Here is a 15,186-nt window from a genome sequence, read left to right on the forward strand (position 1 = left end):
CAGGGCCTCTCTGGCCTAGATGGAGTAGCTGTAAGCGATGATCTATGTATCTTCAGAAATCCTACATACATGGCACCTGTACATGTACTTCAGATACGGAATTCCAGCTGATTGCTGCTTCTATTTCTTCTTGTTTGTTTATACATATGAACATATCTATTTGCATAAACGTAGGGACTCTTTGTAAGTATTTTACTAAATTGCATACATAACCTAATTCAGATTGAGAGGATATAGACCTCTCAAAAAGCATGATCCTTTTATTCTGAAAAATCTGTATATTACCAACTCGTGAGGGTGGCCAGCATGCATTTTGAAAAGCCTGCAAGAGCTTGCTTCAAGCCGCTGCTCCCATTACAGATTTCTTATCCCCCAGCACCCAAACGACTTGAAAAAATAAAAGAAACAAACCAAAGAAGAGCCAAACAACAACCAACCCTGCCACGCTCTCCACGAGGTGGTAACACCCGGGGTGCCGGCGGGGCACGAACCGCCCACCCGCGGTGCCGCCAGCGCCTCAGGCCGGGCAACCATTAGGGCCGAGGGCGGTGCTCCCCGGCCCGCCAAAACGCGGCCCCGCCCCGCCCCGCCCTTGAGTGCAGCCCCCGCGCCCTGTCGGCCTGGCGAGGGGAGGCCGCGGCCATGGCGGGCCGCAGAGGCTCGCTCAGCCCCTACTGCCTCTTCGTCCGCGACCTGCTGCCCCAGCTGCAGCGGCGCGGCCTGCCCGTCAGCCGCGTGGTTGATGCCATCCCCTACTGCTCCCAGGCGTGGGCGGTGAGGGGAAGGGCCCTCTCGGCTCCCGCAGCCCCTCCGGCCTCCTGCGGGGGGGTGGAACGGCCTCGGGTTAACGCAGCTTAATGGTGGGGAGGGCAGCGGGGAGGCCCGCGGCACGGGCCTGCACCTGCTCCAGCCGTGGCGTGCTGGGGCTGTGGGTTATGTAGCGGCTCAGCTGCTCACTGGTGGGGAGCCAGCACCCACCTGGTGGATCTATGTGGTGCCCCTGTGTAGGTTGTGTGGGGGAAAAAATGTCAGCTTGGCCTTTTTCAGAGGGTAAGGTAGCCGGTGGCTCAGCAGGCCTGGGTTGAGTGGTTCAGATGGGTACCCTGAGTAGTCACAGCTGGCTCTAGATAAGAAGGGCAAGTTACATGGGCCTCCCCTCAGCTGTGGGGGTTAGCTCCAGCCTGGGGGTTAGCTCTGGCTTGTGTGTAATGGGCAGTGGTATCCCTGGTTGGCAAGAGTAGTTTCAGAAGACGTTGTTTGTGGTGGAGCGGTGCTAGTTTGTCTTTGCCTGAAGATGCTCAAGAGCATGTGTTCGCTAGGTGTTTTCAATCAAAGCTTCTGCCTTTGTTAGGGGGAAAGGTACTGAAAGTGTTAAGAGTATGTTAGCAGTTGCAGTTCTTGCCAAGTATTGATAACATCCTTTGGAAATGCACTCTTTAAGAGGTTGTTGGTTTGTGGGACGACTAGAAGGAAGCAGTAACCCCCCTTTTTTTAACAATTTGCTTTCCTTCAAGTTATTGACTAAGGAAGAAAAGGGGGTGTATACAGAGAAGGTTCGTAAGTGGAATGAAAGGAAACGCTCTCAGAAGGCAGTAGAAGAGGTAAGTGCTGGTAAAGGAACACCCTTCTATGTAGCTACATAAGAGGGGGGCGTAAGGGATGTTGGGGTTTGGTCAGTTATGGTAGTGCGTTCTCCATAGTGTCCAACCTCTGGAGGTAACGGCTGCTGTCGTAGCCCATACCGTTACAAAGGCTATGCAGAAAATTGTTTTGGTTTGAACTGAGGGTGAGAATATACCATTTTAAAGCAGCGCAGGTTGTTCCTGCAGGCACTTTTACCATGTGAAATACAGTTTTCTAACAACTTAAGTTTATGTTTAACAATACTTTACAGTGACTGACTTAACAATGGTTATTTCATTTCTAATACTGTAAATTGGTATTTCTGGTCATAGGTCCATGTTGCTTTTGCTTCGTGGATGTTCTTAATTTAGATGGCTCTCGTCTGATGGCCTGGAAACACATCTTGCACACAGCTGACTTGACATTTGAGTGGCTGTGTGAGGAACCAGGTCAATGAAATGTTGCAACCTAGGCAAAAAAAAGAATAATTATACCTTGCCATTATTTTTAGGTTCCTTTGATTATGGAGAGAATAGTAATGCTGTGGTAGAGGACAAAATCCCACAACACAGAAGTGTAAGCAGTTAGGTTAAGCTGAATGTGGTGTGGTCAGAAATAGTGCTAAACAGATCCTTTCTACTGTTTACTGTCTTGAAAAGGTATATGTGTGTCCTTTTTGATTTGGGTTGGGTTTTTTTTTTTTCCCTTCTGTCTGTCTCTCTGTCTCCCAGCAGTTCCTTGAAGCATAGTTTGCTTTGGAATTTGAATTATGTGAAGTGTCAGAAAGCTTATTTTATTCAGTCTTGGATGGCAGTGTTAAAACTGGTGTGTCAAAGCAAAGAGCCTGATTGAGTAAATGGATAATACTGCATTTACTTCTTTATCCCGTATTACTAGATATTGACTGTGATCTACAGATTACTGGTGGGAGTAAATATTTAGGACTTCAAAACACATGATGCTAGAGCGAATGACAGGATGATCATAGTTTGGAGTAACTAGTAAATCTAGATTAGTTAATTTAGTTAATCTAGACTAGTAGGGAGATGTTAGGCAATTTTTTCCGATTCTGGGAGCCTGCCTGTATGGGAAAGAGCTGTGTAAAATGTGATCGTCGTTGTGTTATTTAGCAGGCTAGGGGTATGTAATTAATGAAGCTCCATTTTCATGTGTAATGGAGAGCTACATGAAATGGCAATTAAGTCATAAATGGAGGCTTCTGTATTTCCTTCCACAAGTGGTAGCATTTTAGAAAGCTGTAATCAGGGAAAGGAATAATTGCTTTACCAAAATAAAAAGCATCATCCTCATTGCCTGTCAGTGGAAATAAGGAAGTGTGTATGTATGAGATTATATGTGATCTCAGTTTATTAATCATAGCCCTGTACACAGACAACCACAGTTATTTTGTGTAGTGAAAGGTCTTGGTCATATTTTGGAGGTGACCTAAGCTTACTTGGATGGGACTAATTCCTCATTTCATTTTAAATAGTTCAAACTGATAATCAATGAACTTTGGCTGTAGTAGTCACCTGGAATTAGTGTGCCTAGATGTGGATTGTTATTCCCAGTTTGGATCTTGAATGATTGAATTCTGTAAGCCTGCCAGATTTCTTTTCCTGTCCTCTTAAAAGCTAATTGTTCATGCATGGATTTGCAATGCTTAATGGCATACGCACCCCTCTTACTTGTTCTGTGCCAGAGCAATCTGATGACTTCCTTGAGGCTTTATCAGCTTTTTGTGAATTCAGCTCATAGTCAAAGGCAACTAATGTGTGCCAAACTTTATGAAAAAGTTTATGGAAAAATTTTTGAAACTCCAATTTGAAAAGTTCCTCACCTGTGACAAGTGGTTGAACCTAACAAAATTTTTTTTTTCTTAAATTACATTTTGTAAATTTAGCTGCAGTTCTTTCCAGTTGTAGTGAGTTCTAAGATACGTGTGTCTCTTTGTTAGAAGAGAAATCTCGCCTTCCTGGTCTGCAGGTACACAGGCACTTGTGTATGCACTGCAGACTTGTTCCACCTAACCATAACTGTTAGTGGGCGAGGAGTGAAGGACTTCACTGGGGGTTAGTAGACTGTCTTGATTTTTTTTTTTAAACTTTCTCCTCTTTTTCCAGATGTGTAATCTGGCTCATCCGGTTCCTTCTTGTGTGACCACAGAGATGCCCAGTGTTACTTCTTTTCCAGATGCCTCCTCTATGTCTTGGGAGAATGATCAGGGTATAGTAATCTTAAAGCACTTGATCCTGGTAGATTAAAGCTTGCCTTTTATAGATACTCTCGATAGTAGCTGTACAAAGGCAGTTTACATTTTGCTAATAGCTTTGTCAACTGTTTGGAACTAATGGTCAACCGCTGTAAAAAGGTCTTTTGTAGTATAGAGGGAAGTCATTGCAACTTTCCCGCCCCCCTCCAAAATAATTCTGTCCTCTGTTTTTTAGCTTGATGGGAGTATAGCCACTAATAGTTCTTTTCAATTCTTTCAAGAAATATTTCAAGGTTTAAGTATAAGGTAATTCGTTAGCTCCTATGTTTATGACTTACAAGGCCTAATCCAAGTTCAGCATGAAAGAATACTTGTACCAATTTTAAAGGGTGAAGAGTTGTTAGACACTGAAGTTAAGAATTTGTGTGGTAGAGTTTTTAAATAAAATGATGATCTGGCTTCTGGGGGAATAAAGGAGGGGATACATTCTTTGTCAGTGCTTTTGTAACATCCTAGCTTACTACTTTATTGAAAGAGCTCTTGAAAACTAAACCTTTCTTAGTTGCACCCCCTCTTCAAATGAATGTTTTAATTAGAATTGAATAATGAACACATCTCTCATGTGCTCCCCAGTGAATATTAACCTGAAAAATGATAAATGGTAGTGCTTACAAGATAGTCAAGCAGTCAGTTGATATATAGCTCTATTTGCTGTGTTAAGTCTCAGCTCAAGCCTTTTACCCAGCAAGTCTTGAACTATTTTCATGTTGTTGTGGTTATGGAGGGACAAGAAAGAGTTGCTCTATGAGAAGTGTAATACCTGTTAGTGTCCTGCCTGCCAGAGGTCATGCTGCCTTGTCACTGTGATGCAAATATGATGAGGTTGGTCATGGTGGCTTGAGCTGACACAATTGATCTTTAAACTGAATGAGAGGGATAATGATAAAGGATAACTGAGATGCATTTTACGATGCTGCTCCTTAGTATTTCTCGGTAACTAAGTCCTGTATGGTTCCCTGTAGCTATATCCAGTTTTTCATAAGCAGAGCAGCTGAAACTCTGGTAGGAGGAAAGGTATCTTTCCTATGACCCTGCAGCTGGTAGAGCTTAAGACCCACATAAGAGAGCATCAGCATTCAAGCTTAGGGCGGCTGATGTTAAATGCCATGAAGTCTGGCATACAGCATGGTTTCTGTGTAAAAACAGTTATACATCTCTATTATTTACTAGAACAAGCAGGATTTTTTGATGAGGGGCAAAACTTGAGGATAAGGATAAAATAGCTACCTTAAACTTCAGTGAGAACACTTTGACATTCGTGAAGGAAAGGATTAAAGTGTATTATGAAATATTTTTCATAGTTGGATATGTTTTAAATCGGTAAACGATAAATTTATTTCTTAACACTTGCCTTGGGTATTCTTGCTGCCTTCTTGGGGAGCTCATTTAGCGGAGGAGAAGCAATCCTTTTAATTAGCAGACTTCTCGTCTCCTCTTACCCTAGAAGATTATTGCCAGCTCATTTAACTTGTGTAAATTACTGAACTGAGCTTGTGAGGCTGTTTTGCCATTACTGATTTTTTCTTCTCTTTTCTAACCTTATTTTCCTAAAGGCTAAGTAGTTCCTGTTGAATTCCAGGCCTCTTTAACATTCTTGTGGGTTTGGGGATTAATTTTTTGACAATTGTTTTTATTTTGGGTGTGTTTTGCCCTGATCTCTACACACAGTAGCAGCTGTGGAAGGCATACCAGAACTATAGATACAACTGAACTGTTGCATAAGCATTAGTTACCTTGTCATCTCTGATGCAGAGAAAGAGCTTATGTTTTACTTGGTCATTACCCTACTTTAATCACTCGTATGATAAAGCGCACCAAAGCTTTCACTGGGTGAGGTGAGGCCAGGGGGACTTGCTGTAACGTCTGGTGGCTTTTCTGGAAGTGTTAGTTTTGTGGTTTGGTTTTTTGTTTTGCTTTCAGCTGTGGTCACAGACATCTTCTACTTCGTGAACATTTACAGCCATGGCAAGCTGCCATCCCACTGTGAACAGCGCTTCCTTCCTTGTGAGATCGGGTGTGTCAGGTACTCCCTACAGGATGGTATAATGGCTGATTTCCACCACTTCATAGATCCAGGTGAGTTCCAAGGAAGGGAGACAAGTAGTAGTTCATCTTTTTTTGGCGTAAGAGGGAGGCTTTCTAGTGTCTACTTACTGCTGCCCAGATTAGATTTCTGGTATTAAGACAGGTTTATTTCTTTGACTGTATGTGGCTTGACTTCTTTAAATATTGGAGCAGTGCTGATTGTTTCTGAAGAGATGGGCTCAAGCATCAGAACTGCATGAAGCTTCAAAGAGGGGGAATAAATCTGGGAAGACCTTCAGATGTTTGTGCTTTATATTTTGTGCCAATAAATGTTCGTCTTGATTGGACCTAAACACATCTATACAATATACTTTTTTTTTTAAATACATATAACTGAAAATAACTTTTTAAGAAATGGTTGTGGCACTTGTACAAGGCCACAAAGGAAAATAAAGCTGTTCCTATCTCTGCATGAAACTATGGTGTAGACTTAAAAATCTGTCATTGTGGATGTTGGATGATTGTTCTTTTTCTTCCGTCTCCCCTGCTCTTCTGCAGAAGTACCACCACGTGGTTTTCGGTACCACTGCCAGGCTGCTAGTGAGTATCAATGGAGAAAAATAATGGTATGCAGGTTGTACAGTTTTAGGTTCAGCTTATCTGATCTCTGTCCAAATGTTTTGTAAGTCTGCAGTTCCTTCTGTGAACTTGCCAAGTTTCAAGGACTAACAGACAGCTTGTCACAATCACCTTTTATGTTTTTTTTACCCAGAAATGGCAGAGCACTTCACCCAAAATCGTTTTGTCAATGGCAGAGTTATTTGTATTCTGTTTTCCTTCTTTAATTCAATAATAACTGCAGTATGTTCTTAAACAGGACATCTTTGTATAGCTTTAAATGCTTTCAAGCCCATCTGGGCAGAGTGTCCTTCCCTTGACAGTCCTTGTGTATGTCTTTAGCATGAAGTGCTAGTTCATAATAGGGTAACTGAAAGGTACTAGTTTGTATTTAAAAGTGTTTTGTAGCTTTACATGTAACAACAAAGTTAAATTATTTATACGGTTGTTGTGTCTGGCTTGGCCTGCCTTGTTTCCCTTGTGACTCTTCAGTAGTGTTTATAGATTTCAGATTGTTTCTATTAGGGCACTTCCTCCCCTTGTGTACAGAGGGAACAAACTTGGCCCATGTTTTCCTATGTGAAATACTTAGATAATGGTCTTTTAAAAGGGGTAAGTGCATGTGTTTGCTCACAGCCTGAACCCGCCAGTCTTCTGCTGAGGGAAGCAAGGTTTTGATAGCTTAATCACAGATGGTCCCTGTAGAGAAGAGGAAGTGTGTGTGTGTTTGTGTGTATATAAAAAAATACAAAGAGGAGGGAATTCTGTCGTTCAAGGAAACAGGACTTCTCATGACTTTTTTTTTTCTGCCTCCCTCCCTTCATTAGGTGATGCCACTCATAAGATCCCTGTATCTGGATTTCATCTTTCACGTACTTGTTACACAGTTGTCTTACGGGAACTTCTTGAGTTTGCCCAGCCAGCCAGAGGTGTTTGGCCTCACTTTTACTGCAGGGTATGGTCAAGGTCAAAGATGCTCTAAATCAAAACGTCTGATTTCACTTCTGTTGGATATCTAAGGTGATACTTTACTTTAAAACCTAATCAGTGTGCAAATGAGTAGGAAAAGACACTTCCAAAGTTCCCCAGCTCTGTGCAGGAAGAAATGGCCCCTAAAAGCTAACCTTTTTGTAAAGCAGAGACCTAATTTTCTGTTTTCTTATTTTCATCCTGCATTTCTGGCTCTAGTCTGCTGATGAACATTTAACTTTATCTCTGACATGGTTTTGACTTAGGTTAAGGGCTTTTAAGATTGTTTTAGACTGATTGTGCTAAATAAGTCACACAATCCTGCTTTTTTAAGGGATGCTTTTACGACTCTTTCCCCATAAGAATACTGTCCATCTTAAATTTTGATCAAATTTCACTTGCCAGTGAGGAAAACAAAACTTTAGGATGCAGAGGCTTTTAAGCTTCGTGACAAGTATATTGCATTTTGATTCCACTCAAGCCTAATGTTAATTACTAAAAAGGTGGGAAGTGTCGAGATCTTGAGCTCCATCCATAAATACAGGGCTCTGAAGAAGTATGTGTAAAACAAACAAAAAAAACCCTCAGGAGTGCTTAATGGAGGTACCTGCAGTATGGGTTAACCCATCCCCAAACATTAGTCCAGAATTTTTCCTGGGGTTTGGTTGGAAAGCCTTTGTGGCATTTTGTTCCTCGTCAAGATAACTTTCATGAAGGGTGTATGCTCTGTCCCACAAACACTTGAGTTTTCTGTTGGAGGTGACTTTTTCAGATGTAGTCAGGAGTTGTGCACATGTGAGAATTATATACTGTACTTCAATGTGACAGAAACTTTCTTTCCCCTAGTCTAATGACAGATTCAGAATTAACTGGTGTCTCAATCGGATGGCTAGCCTCACAGGTGAGAAATGGATCATTTTTGGCCTCCTCCTGCCCCACAGGAAATAAGGGTTATGTAAGCATGGACAGCCGTATTTGTCTGAAAATCTTTGGGTCTCAAAGGTTTCATAAAAGCTGGTACTGGTAGCTAGAACTACTTTGTGTGCTTCTCCCTCTTCTTTTCCTTCCCATCAGTGACAGTAAACCAGCAGGATGATTAGCTGACTGGCTAATGAGCCCATCTGTAGTATAACATACACTGTTTCTTGCTCAGTCAGTTAAAGGAGCACTAGAGGCAGTGAGATCAATGTGAAAGCGAGCATATTATAACACATGGGAAAACAAACAGCTTCTGAGGAGAGATGGTCCACAACTAGGATACCTAATTACTGAAGTGGGGAAAATTATGGGAAGATAGGATGACCCCCTTGGCTAAGAAGGCAGGTTTTATTAAACCACTTGTGGAATATATTGATAAGATTTAGGAGAGCTTTGATGCTCTGGTAAGAGGCTGGGCAGTGAACAGGGACTGACTGAGAAGTGAGTTGAGCAGAATATTCACTGACTTTTGTTCTCCTGACCTGGATTTTCTCTGAGCTATAGGCATTGAGAGCCGTCTGGAGCTTCTTACTGTAGAAGACTTGCTAACAAAACTGTACCAGAAGAAATACCAAAAGATGCCATCCAAGAATTGGGTGTATGGAGAACTGGATGTCTTTCTGTGGAATTTCTCCAGTAATACCAGGTATGTTGGATTCTTCTTTGTGGAAACGTGTGTTAGCCTGATGAGTCTTCGTGCCCTACGTAGAGCTTGCATGTTGCTAGGCTAGGATGTTTTACAAGCCTTCTAATCAGAAATGCTTCTTGTCACGTCATGAATACAACTGGAAATGAAAAATACTTTCCCAAAAGAAGTGTAAAGGTAGATGGCTTTTTAACACTGAGTCTAAGGCCTAATTTAAAAGAGAGGGTGAAAATGGGAATTAAATATATTTATAGTATTTAACCGGAAATCATAGAAGTGAGAAGATTCAGACTTGTAGGAATGTAATTTGGATGGGACCTGGCTGTTGCTGTACATCAAATGCCTTATGCTGCTATTGTGATGAGTGACAAGGATGTTTCCCAGTGGTGTAAATCAAGTCCTCAAGTGTAAGCATTAAGCTAGATCCTGTCTTTTTTCTTCCGGAACGAATGTTCTTTATTATACATCTGGAAGCCCATTTGTGTTGTGAACAGTAAAGCTTTGCCATTAACTTAAAAATACACTTTAGCTTTTCCTCTGCTACTGTTTTAAGTAAGAACCAATAATTTGATCTTAAATTTTAGTAGATTAAAAAAAAAAAAGATTATTCTTGGAAGTCTGTTTATAGTATGTGTGGAATTTAAGATCCATTGGCATAATTGGTGTCACTTTATCTTTTTATAGTCAGGTGTACTCGGTTTCCATGAGTATCCTCACACTAGAGGGAGACCTCAACAAGAATGGGAAAATGTACTTGAAACACACGTTTGGAAAGTGGGGATGCTTGTACTGAGAGCAACTGTTTTGCATGAATGGGAAACTTCAAATTGTTACCTTTAATTTCTTTTTTTCTCTTAGGATTTTCTTTTCTCCCTTCCCTACTTCAGCATGAAGCAGGTTGCCTGTTAAGCATGCCTTTTAACTCTGCATAAACCACTTAGAACTTAGTTATTGAATACTGATCCTCTGCAATTTTAAAGATACTGTATGGTCACTGAGACAAAAAGAGAACATCTTTAATATTTGTTCCTGTTCCTTCTGACCAGACCAACTATTAATGTTGATTAACAATGTAAAAGCTTCTGAAATAAGACTGAGCTTCATTTCATGTAGATGCGAGTGGCATGAAGAGAATGATATACTCTGGTGTGCTTTGGCATCCTGTAAGAAAATTGCGTGAGTATTGCTAAGGAGTTATCTCCAGTATGATGACTTTTTTTGTTATAGATGCGCATTTCTGACTGCCTGGAGCACTGTAGCTCTAGATCTTGAGTTTTATTTATTCCCTCCCCGTGCCCCTCCCCCCAAGATTTGTTGTAATTGCACTTTTCATTGCTGTTTATGTGGCTTAGCACTATGCTGTAAGTTTTAGCACTTAGATGTAGTGTAATTTCTGTGGTATTGTATAGCTACCTTGGGTAACTTGTCTTCTCATGGGAGAAACCTGTGACCAAGGTTTCGTTTCCAGTGACCTAGTGATTCAACTATTAGAAGCTAATGAATTTTCCAGTTTGCTTACTCTTTTTGACAACAATAAAAATACAAAAGCAAATACAAACAATCATTCTTTAAGTGCTTACATTTTATGAGCAATGTTCACTTTTCTTAGTCCTTAAGGAAGTAACTGTGCTAAGCATCCTTAGGCACAGGGGAGGAAAAGCCAGTTCTCATCTTACACTGTCATGTTGGCCAGTCAGAGAGCTGGACCAAAGTTGCCGTTCTGTGTTTCTCGAGATGTTTCTTCCCGAGTTCTTTTCTTCTCTGGTCTGGTATCTTTAAAAGCTTCTATTTATATGCCAGTTAGGGACTTTTCAGAATTTTCTTTCCTTCTTTAGAGAATTTTTCAGGGTCTTAGTCACTTGAAATATTTGAAATATTTTTTTTATTTATTATATTATATTTAAACATCAGATATTTTGCTGACCTTCTGTTTCTGGCACAACATGGTGCAGTCATTGGCACTTGTGGTTTCAGAAGTAGGACCAAGCAATCTTCAGTAGCTCTCATACTGCCGTACTCCCACAGCCAAACCTGTGTACAGTTGTTTCTAATTCCTCACTGGTAAAGGTCAGTTTCCACATTCATAAAGGTCAGTTTCAGTCAGTAATTTTCAGATAGTAATGGCCATCACTCTGTAGTCATCCTTTCACTACCTCCACTTACTATTGGAGAGTTGAGAGAAGTTAATTACATTAGAATTCACTGGTTTTGTTCAGACTTAGTATACCTGTATTTGGTGAGAAATTCCCAGTATATCTCTACTTTGGAAATTTTTTTATACTGCCTTACATAGAATGTACATACATAAGTTTCTGTCATCTTTTTTGGTGTGGGGAAAGGGAAAGTAAATAGCTGGGAAAGAAGGGAGTACTGTTTAAGATCTCACTAAGTAGTAGTAGCACTTTGAGAGAGATGATAATGAATGGTCTTTCATTCAAAAAATCTTGTTACGGACTGCTATGCCTTGCAAGAAGAAATGTTGCTTTTCACACTTCTAGGTGTGACTGCATTTGATAGTGTGGGGAAGCAGTTGTTTTCACTTCATGTGTAGCTGTAGAATAAGTCTGGTGGTCTTGGAAGGATGCAGGGTAACTATTTAGCTGCTGCAATAATGTCCTGCCCTCTGTCATCTGCTCTGTGCATTTGAGTCTGTTGCTTTTGTTTGCCAGTTGAAGAACTAAAAATGCTGTGCTTCCATACATAAACATCACAGCCTTCTTAGCCAAACTTTTCTTGTTTTCTTTTTTTCTTGGTGAAGTTACTGCATCAGTAAATCTTTATCTAGTATGTATGGAGTCTCACTGACAGCAGCTCACATGCCCCTTCAAGACTGTGATTATGGTGAAAGTGGAAATACCAAGATGGTGATGCTGGATGCTGGATGTTTTCAGGTCAGATTCTTTAAACTGATACCCTGTGTTATTTCTAGTTCCTTAAGTGTTCAAACTTGCCAATTTCAGCTTAGTTCTTTGGATACTGTCTTTTGTAACATATATTGGGCAGACTGATGAAAGAAAAATAATCACTAGCTGGGTAATTTCTTGTGATTTTTGACCATAATTTGTAGTTTCGTGGATAGTTGTGTACTGCGTTTTAGAAGACACATATTATTGTGAATGTTTATTTCTTTATACAGGAGGTGGAGGCTGAAGGTTCTGGATGCGACAGACATTTTGCTTCTCCAAGTCAGGATCAAGAGTTTTTCTTCTAACTGTGAGTTTGAAGCTTTCACATTTGTAAGGGTAAAGACATGTTGAAACTTAATCCAACTGCTGCTTTTTCAAATTTCTAGACTTAGATGTTGCATGTCAGTGGCATAAAGCTTAAACAGCTCTGAATCAGCTGCACTTATTACTGCGTATGGATTTCACAGAATTTCTGAAGACTTAAACATAAAGAGCTGCCCTTTTCTTACTGGACACAATCTTATGGTCTAAAAGGTCTCTCAAAATCTGTTCTTTCTTACAAATGTTGCTCTCTAGTTTATATCCCCTCATTTTTTTTGTTATGTGAAGTCCATTCTCATATGCCTCAGTGCTTTGAGTCAGGGCTGTCTTTAAAATACTCTCCTTGCTCTTAAATCACATTTGCAGACTCAACTGGTACTTATTGCAAGTATTCTGTTATAACTTGGTTTATAAAGACTGCTCATTTAAAGTTGTCTTTTTGGAGATGGAATTTGTTTGATAGAAGGCATGTGAGCTCTCTTCATCTGGGCAGTTCATGACTAATCTTCAGAAGAACAGAATCAAGTTTGCAAGAGAGAACTTTAAGAATTCCGAGTTGGCAGCTTATTTTCTTGCATATGAAATATGTGCTGAATTAAACTTCAAAACTGTTCCAGTTAAATCATGAGATCTTACGCTCTTGGTGTTTGTAGAAGACACAACCTCTCTCTCTGACCTTTTGTATTAGAGCTGTTGAATAGGTTCAGCTGCACAGCATATGAAGAACAATTCCATTAATTTCTGCACACTTTAAAGGCTGATTTGATTTGCCGGCTGTGTTTAATAGGTGATTCTCCACGTGGTGTGAAGACTTCCCTTTATGGAATGAGTACCGCATGAGGAAGAGGAATTACTTGATTGCTGAAAAGTGCGTCTGATCTATCAGAGTCTTTCAATATTTGACAACCTTTTCTACATCCAGGACATCTGTACATTCTAATTTTCCTTGTTTCCCCAAGATAACTGGCAGTTTCTCCAGACTGCAGTTTTTCATCTTATGTGCAACCCTTGACAGTTCAAGTTCTTGTTAGAATGCTAAAGCTATCGATTGGATTTAAAGAAGACAAAAATCTTTGTTTATTTACTGTAAGACTTATTTTGAAGGGACCTGATGGTTGTGTCCTCTCTTTATAAATGCATGCTATGCTAGTTCTGTTTCTTAATGCATGGAGTCCAAATTCAGGATCGCTTAGTCAAGATCATTGGATTAGAAGAATTTTTTAATGGCCAGTGCGACTTTAAACAAGTGCTTTATTTCTCCTTTAATAACCTCCTTCCCCTTTTCTGCATGTGGAAGATAAAATTTCAGTGTATAATAGTCTCTCCCCCAAAATGATGGGGGTGAGCATTGAAAGTATGAAGGGTTGCACTAGGGGAATTGAAGGTATAACCATCTCCAAAGGTTTGCTATAATGTCAGTTCTAGCCATGAAGAATTTGAGTGGTCATTCAAAGCAAAAAGCCAGACTTTTCTGTGAAATGTCTTGGAAGAAATGTGGCAAACTTACCCATCTATTAATGTTCTTTTAGAGGCACAGGCTATATAAATCAGGAACAGTTACAACATAATTTTTTTTCCCTTTGCATCAGTTTTCTGTTTAAAAAAATATATGTTCCTCAAACTTACAGAGTGCAGAGGAGTGTAGGTGTTTTGGGTTGGTTTTTTGGGGTTTTTTTTGAGAGGACTATCAAACTCAAAGTGATATATTAATCTGCAGATCTAATTTTACAAGTTTAGTCACATTGGGGAGATAGCAGTAATAATTATTTGAGGGCATGTAAAAACTGGGAGACTGATGTATCACTATGAAGTTAGATAGACCTCCATAAAATGGAACAAGCCTTGCACTAGTCCCCAAAAAGCTGTTTTCTGAGCCTTGTTGTTTTCTGAGCCTTGTCCATGTGTCTTTAAGCAACTGATTCTCAGAAGTAAGAGCTTATCTGAGTTGTTTCTACATTTTGTTCCAACAAGATGTCCAGTTGTGAAATACTATTTCCATAGCAACTAACTGTGAGAAGATATTTATTTCATTCCTTGTAGGAACTGAAACTCAAAATGAGGTAGTTCATTCTTTTGGCTAACAAGAATTAAAAACCCAGACCCAAAACCCAATCAAAATAAGAGGGCAGCATGTTTATGAACAAACTCAATCATGCTGACCAGTTTGTCAGAAAAGGCCAATTGCTGGTTTAGTTGGAAACGTGTTACAGTTGCTGCAAGGCCAGTTGGAGCCCTTCTTCCAGTATTGCAGGTTCACTGAACCATTTTGATGCCCGTTACCTAACAGTTTGCCTATATCACTGAATTTTCTTAAATTATTTTCTATTTCCTTTCTTTGACACTGTTCTATGTGCTAAATTTCACCAGATAAGGGACAATAAACCTCTAAGATTGAGATTTAGCTGTGAAGCATTGGGTATGTTGTAATGGAATAAATGTGTCTATTTAGTAGTGGTAAAGGCTTCTCTGCATTGGAATAGTTGTTCGAATTTAAAGTTTCTTAACTGGCAGTCATTGCTGCATTGACATTTCAAAACATACGGAACTGTAATCTTTGAATTATTTTCAGAGGTCATTGTTGCAACAAAAGTTTTGTGTTTCAGTTCTTATAAAGAGAATTCATTATTATTAAAATACTTATTCAGTATCAGTGTAAATACACAAACCTTAAAAGGATTTGTTGCTATGCTTGAAGTATTATATTGCTTTAAGACAGAGGTAAAGTGTCTGAGTAGAAATGGAGAAATACAGAGTTAGGGTTCCGTGGCATGTCTGCTTCATCACCTGTAACTTAAAATATACATAAGCTGTAGAAGACCTAGTTATAT

At 40.0% G+C, this 15,186-nt stretch overlaps 1 protein-coding gene across 1 annotated transcript; it reads left to right on the forward strand.

The window, feature by feature from the left end:
- Positions 1–566: 566 nt before the first annotated feature.
- On the forward strand, positions 567–13,261 carry MAEL (maelstrom spermatogenic transposon silencer; the record flags this gene model as incomplete). Its single annotated transcript, XM_080374569.1, is given in 15 exon segments — positions 567–774; positions 1,515–1,601; positions 3,747–3,849; positions 5,816–5,971; positions 6,479–6,520; positions 7,366–7,493; positions 8,354–8,408; positions 8,990–9,131; positions 10,245–10,307; positions 11,890–12,022; positions 12,268–12,332; positions 12,334–12,344; positions 13,146–13,195; positions 13,199–13,213; positions 13,217–13,261. Coding segments are annotated over 15 exon segments (1,227 nt in total). The 5' UTR covers positions 567–642.
- Between the last annotated feature and the right edge of the window lie 1,925 nt (positions 13,262–15,186).

The sequence above is a fragment of the Falco punctatus genome, assembly GCF_963210335.1.
Source record: "Falco punctatus genome assembly, chromosome: 2".
NCBI lineage: Eukaryota > Metazoa > Chordata > Aves > Falconiformes > Falconidae > Falco > Falco punctatus.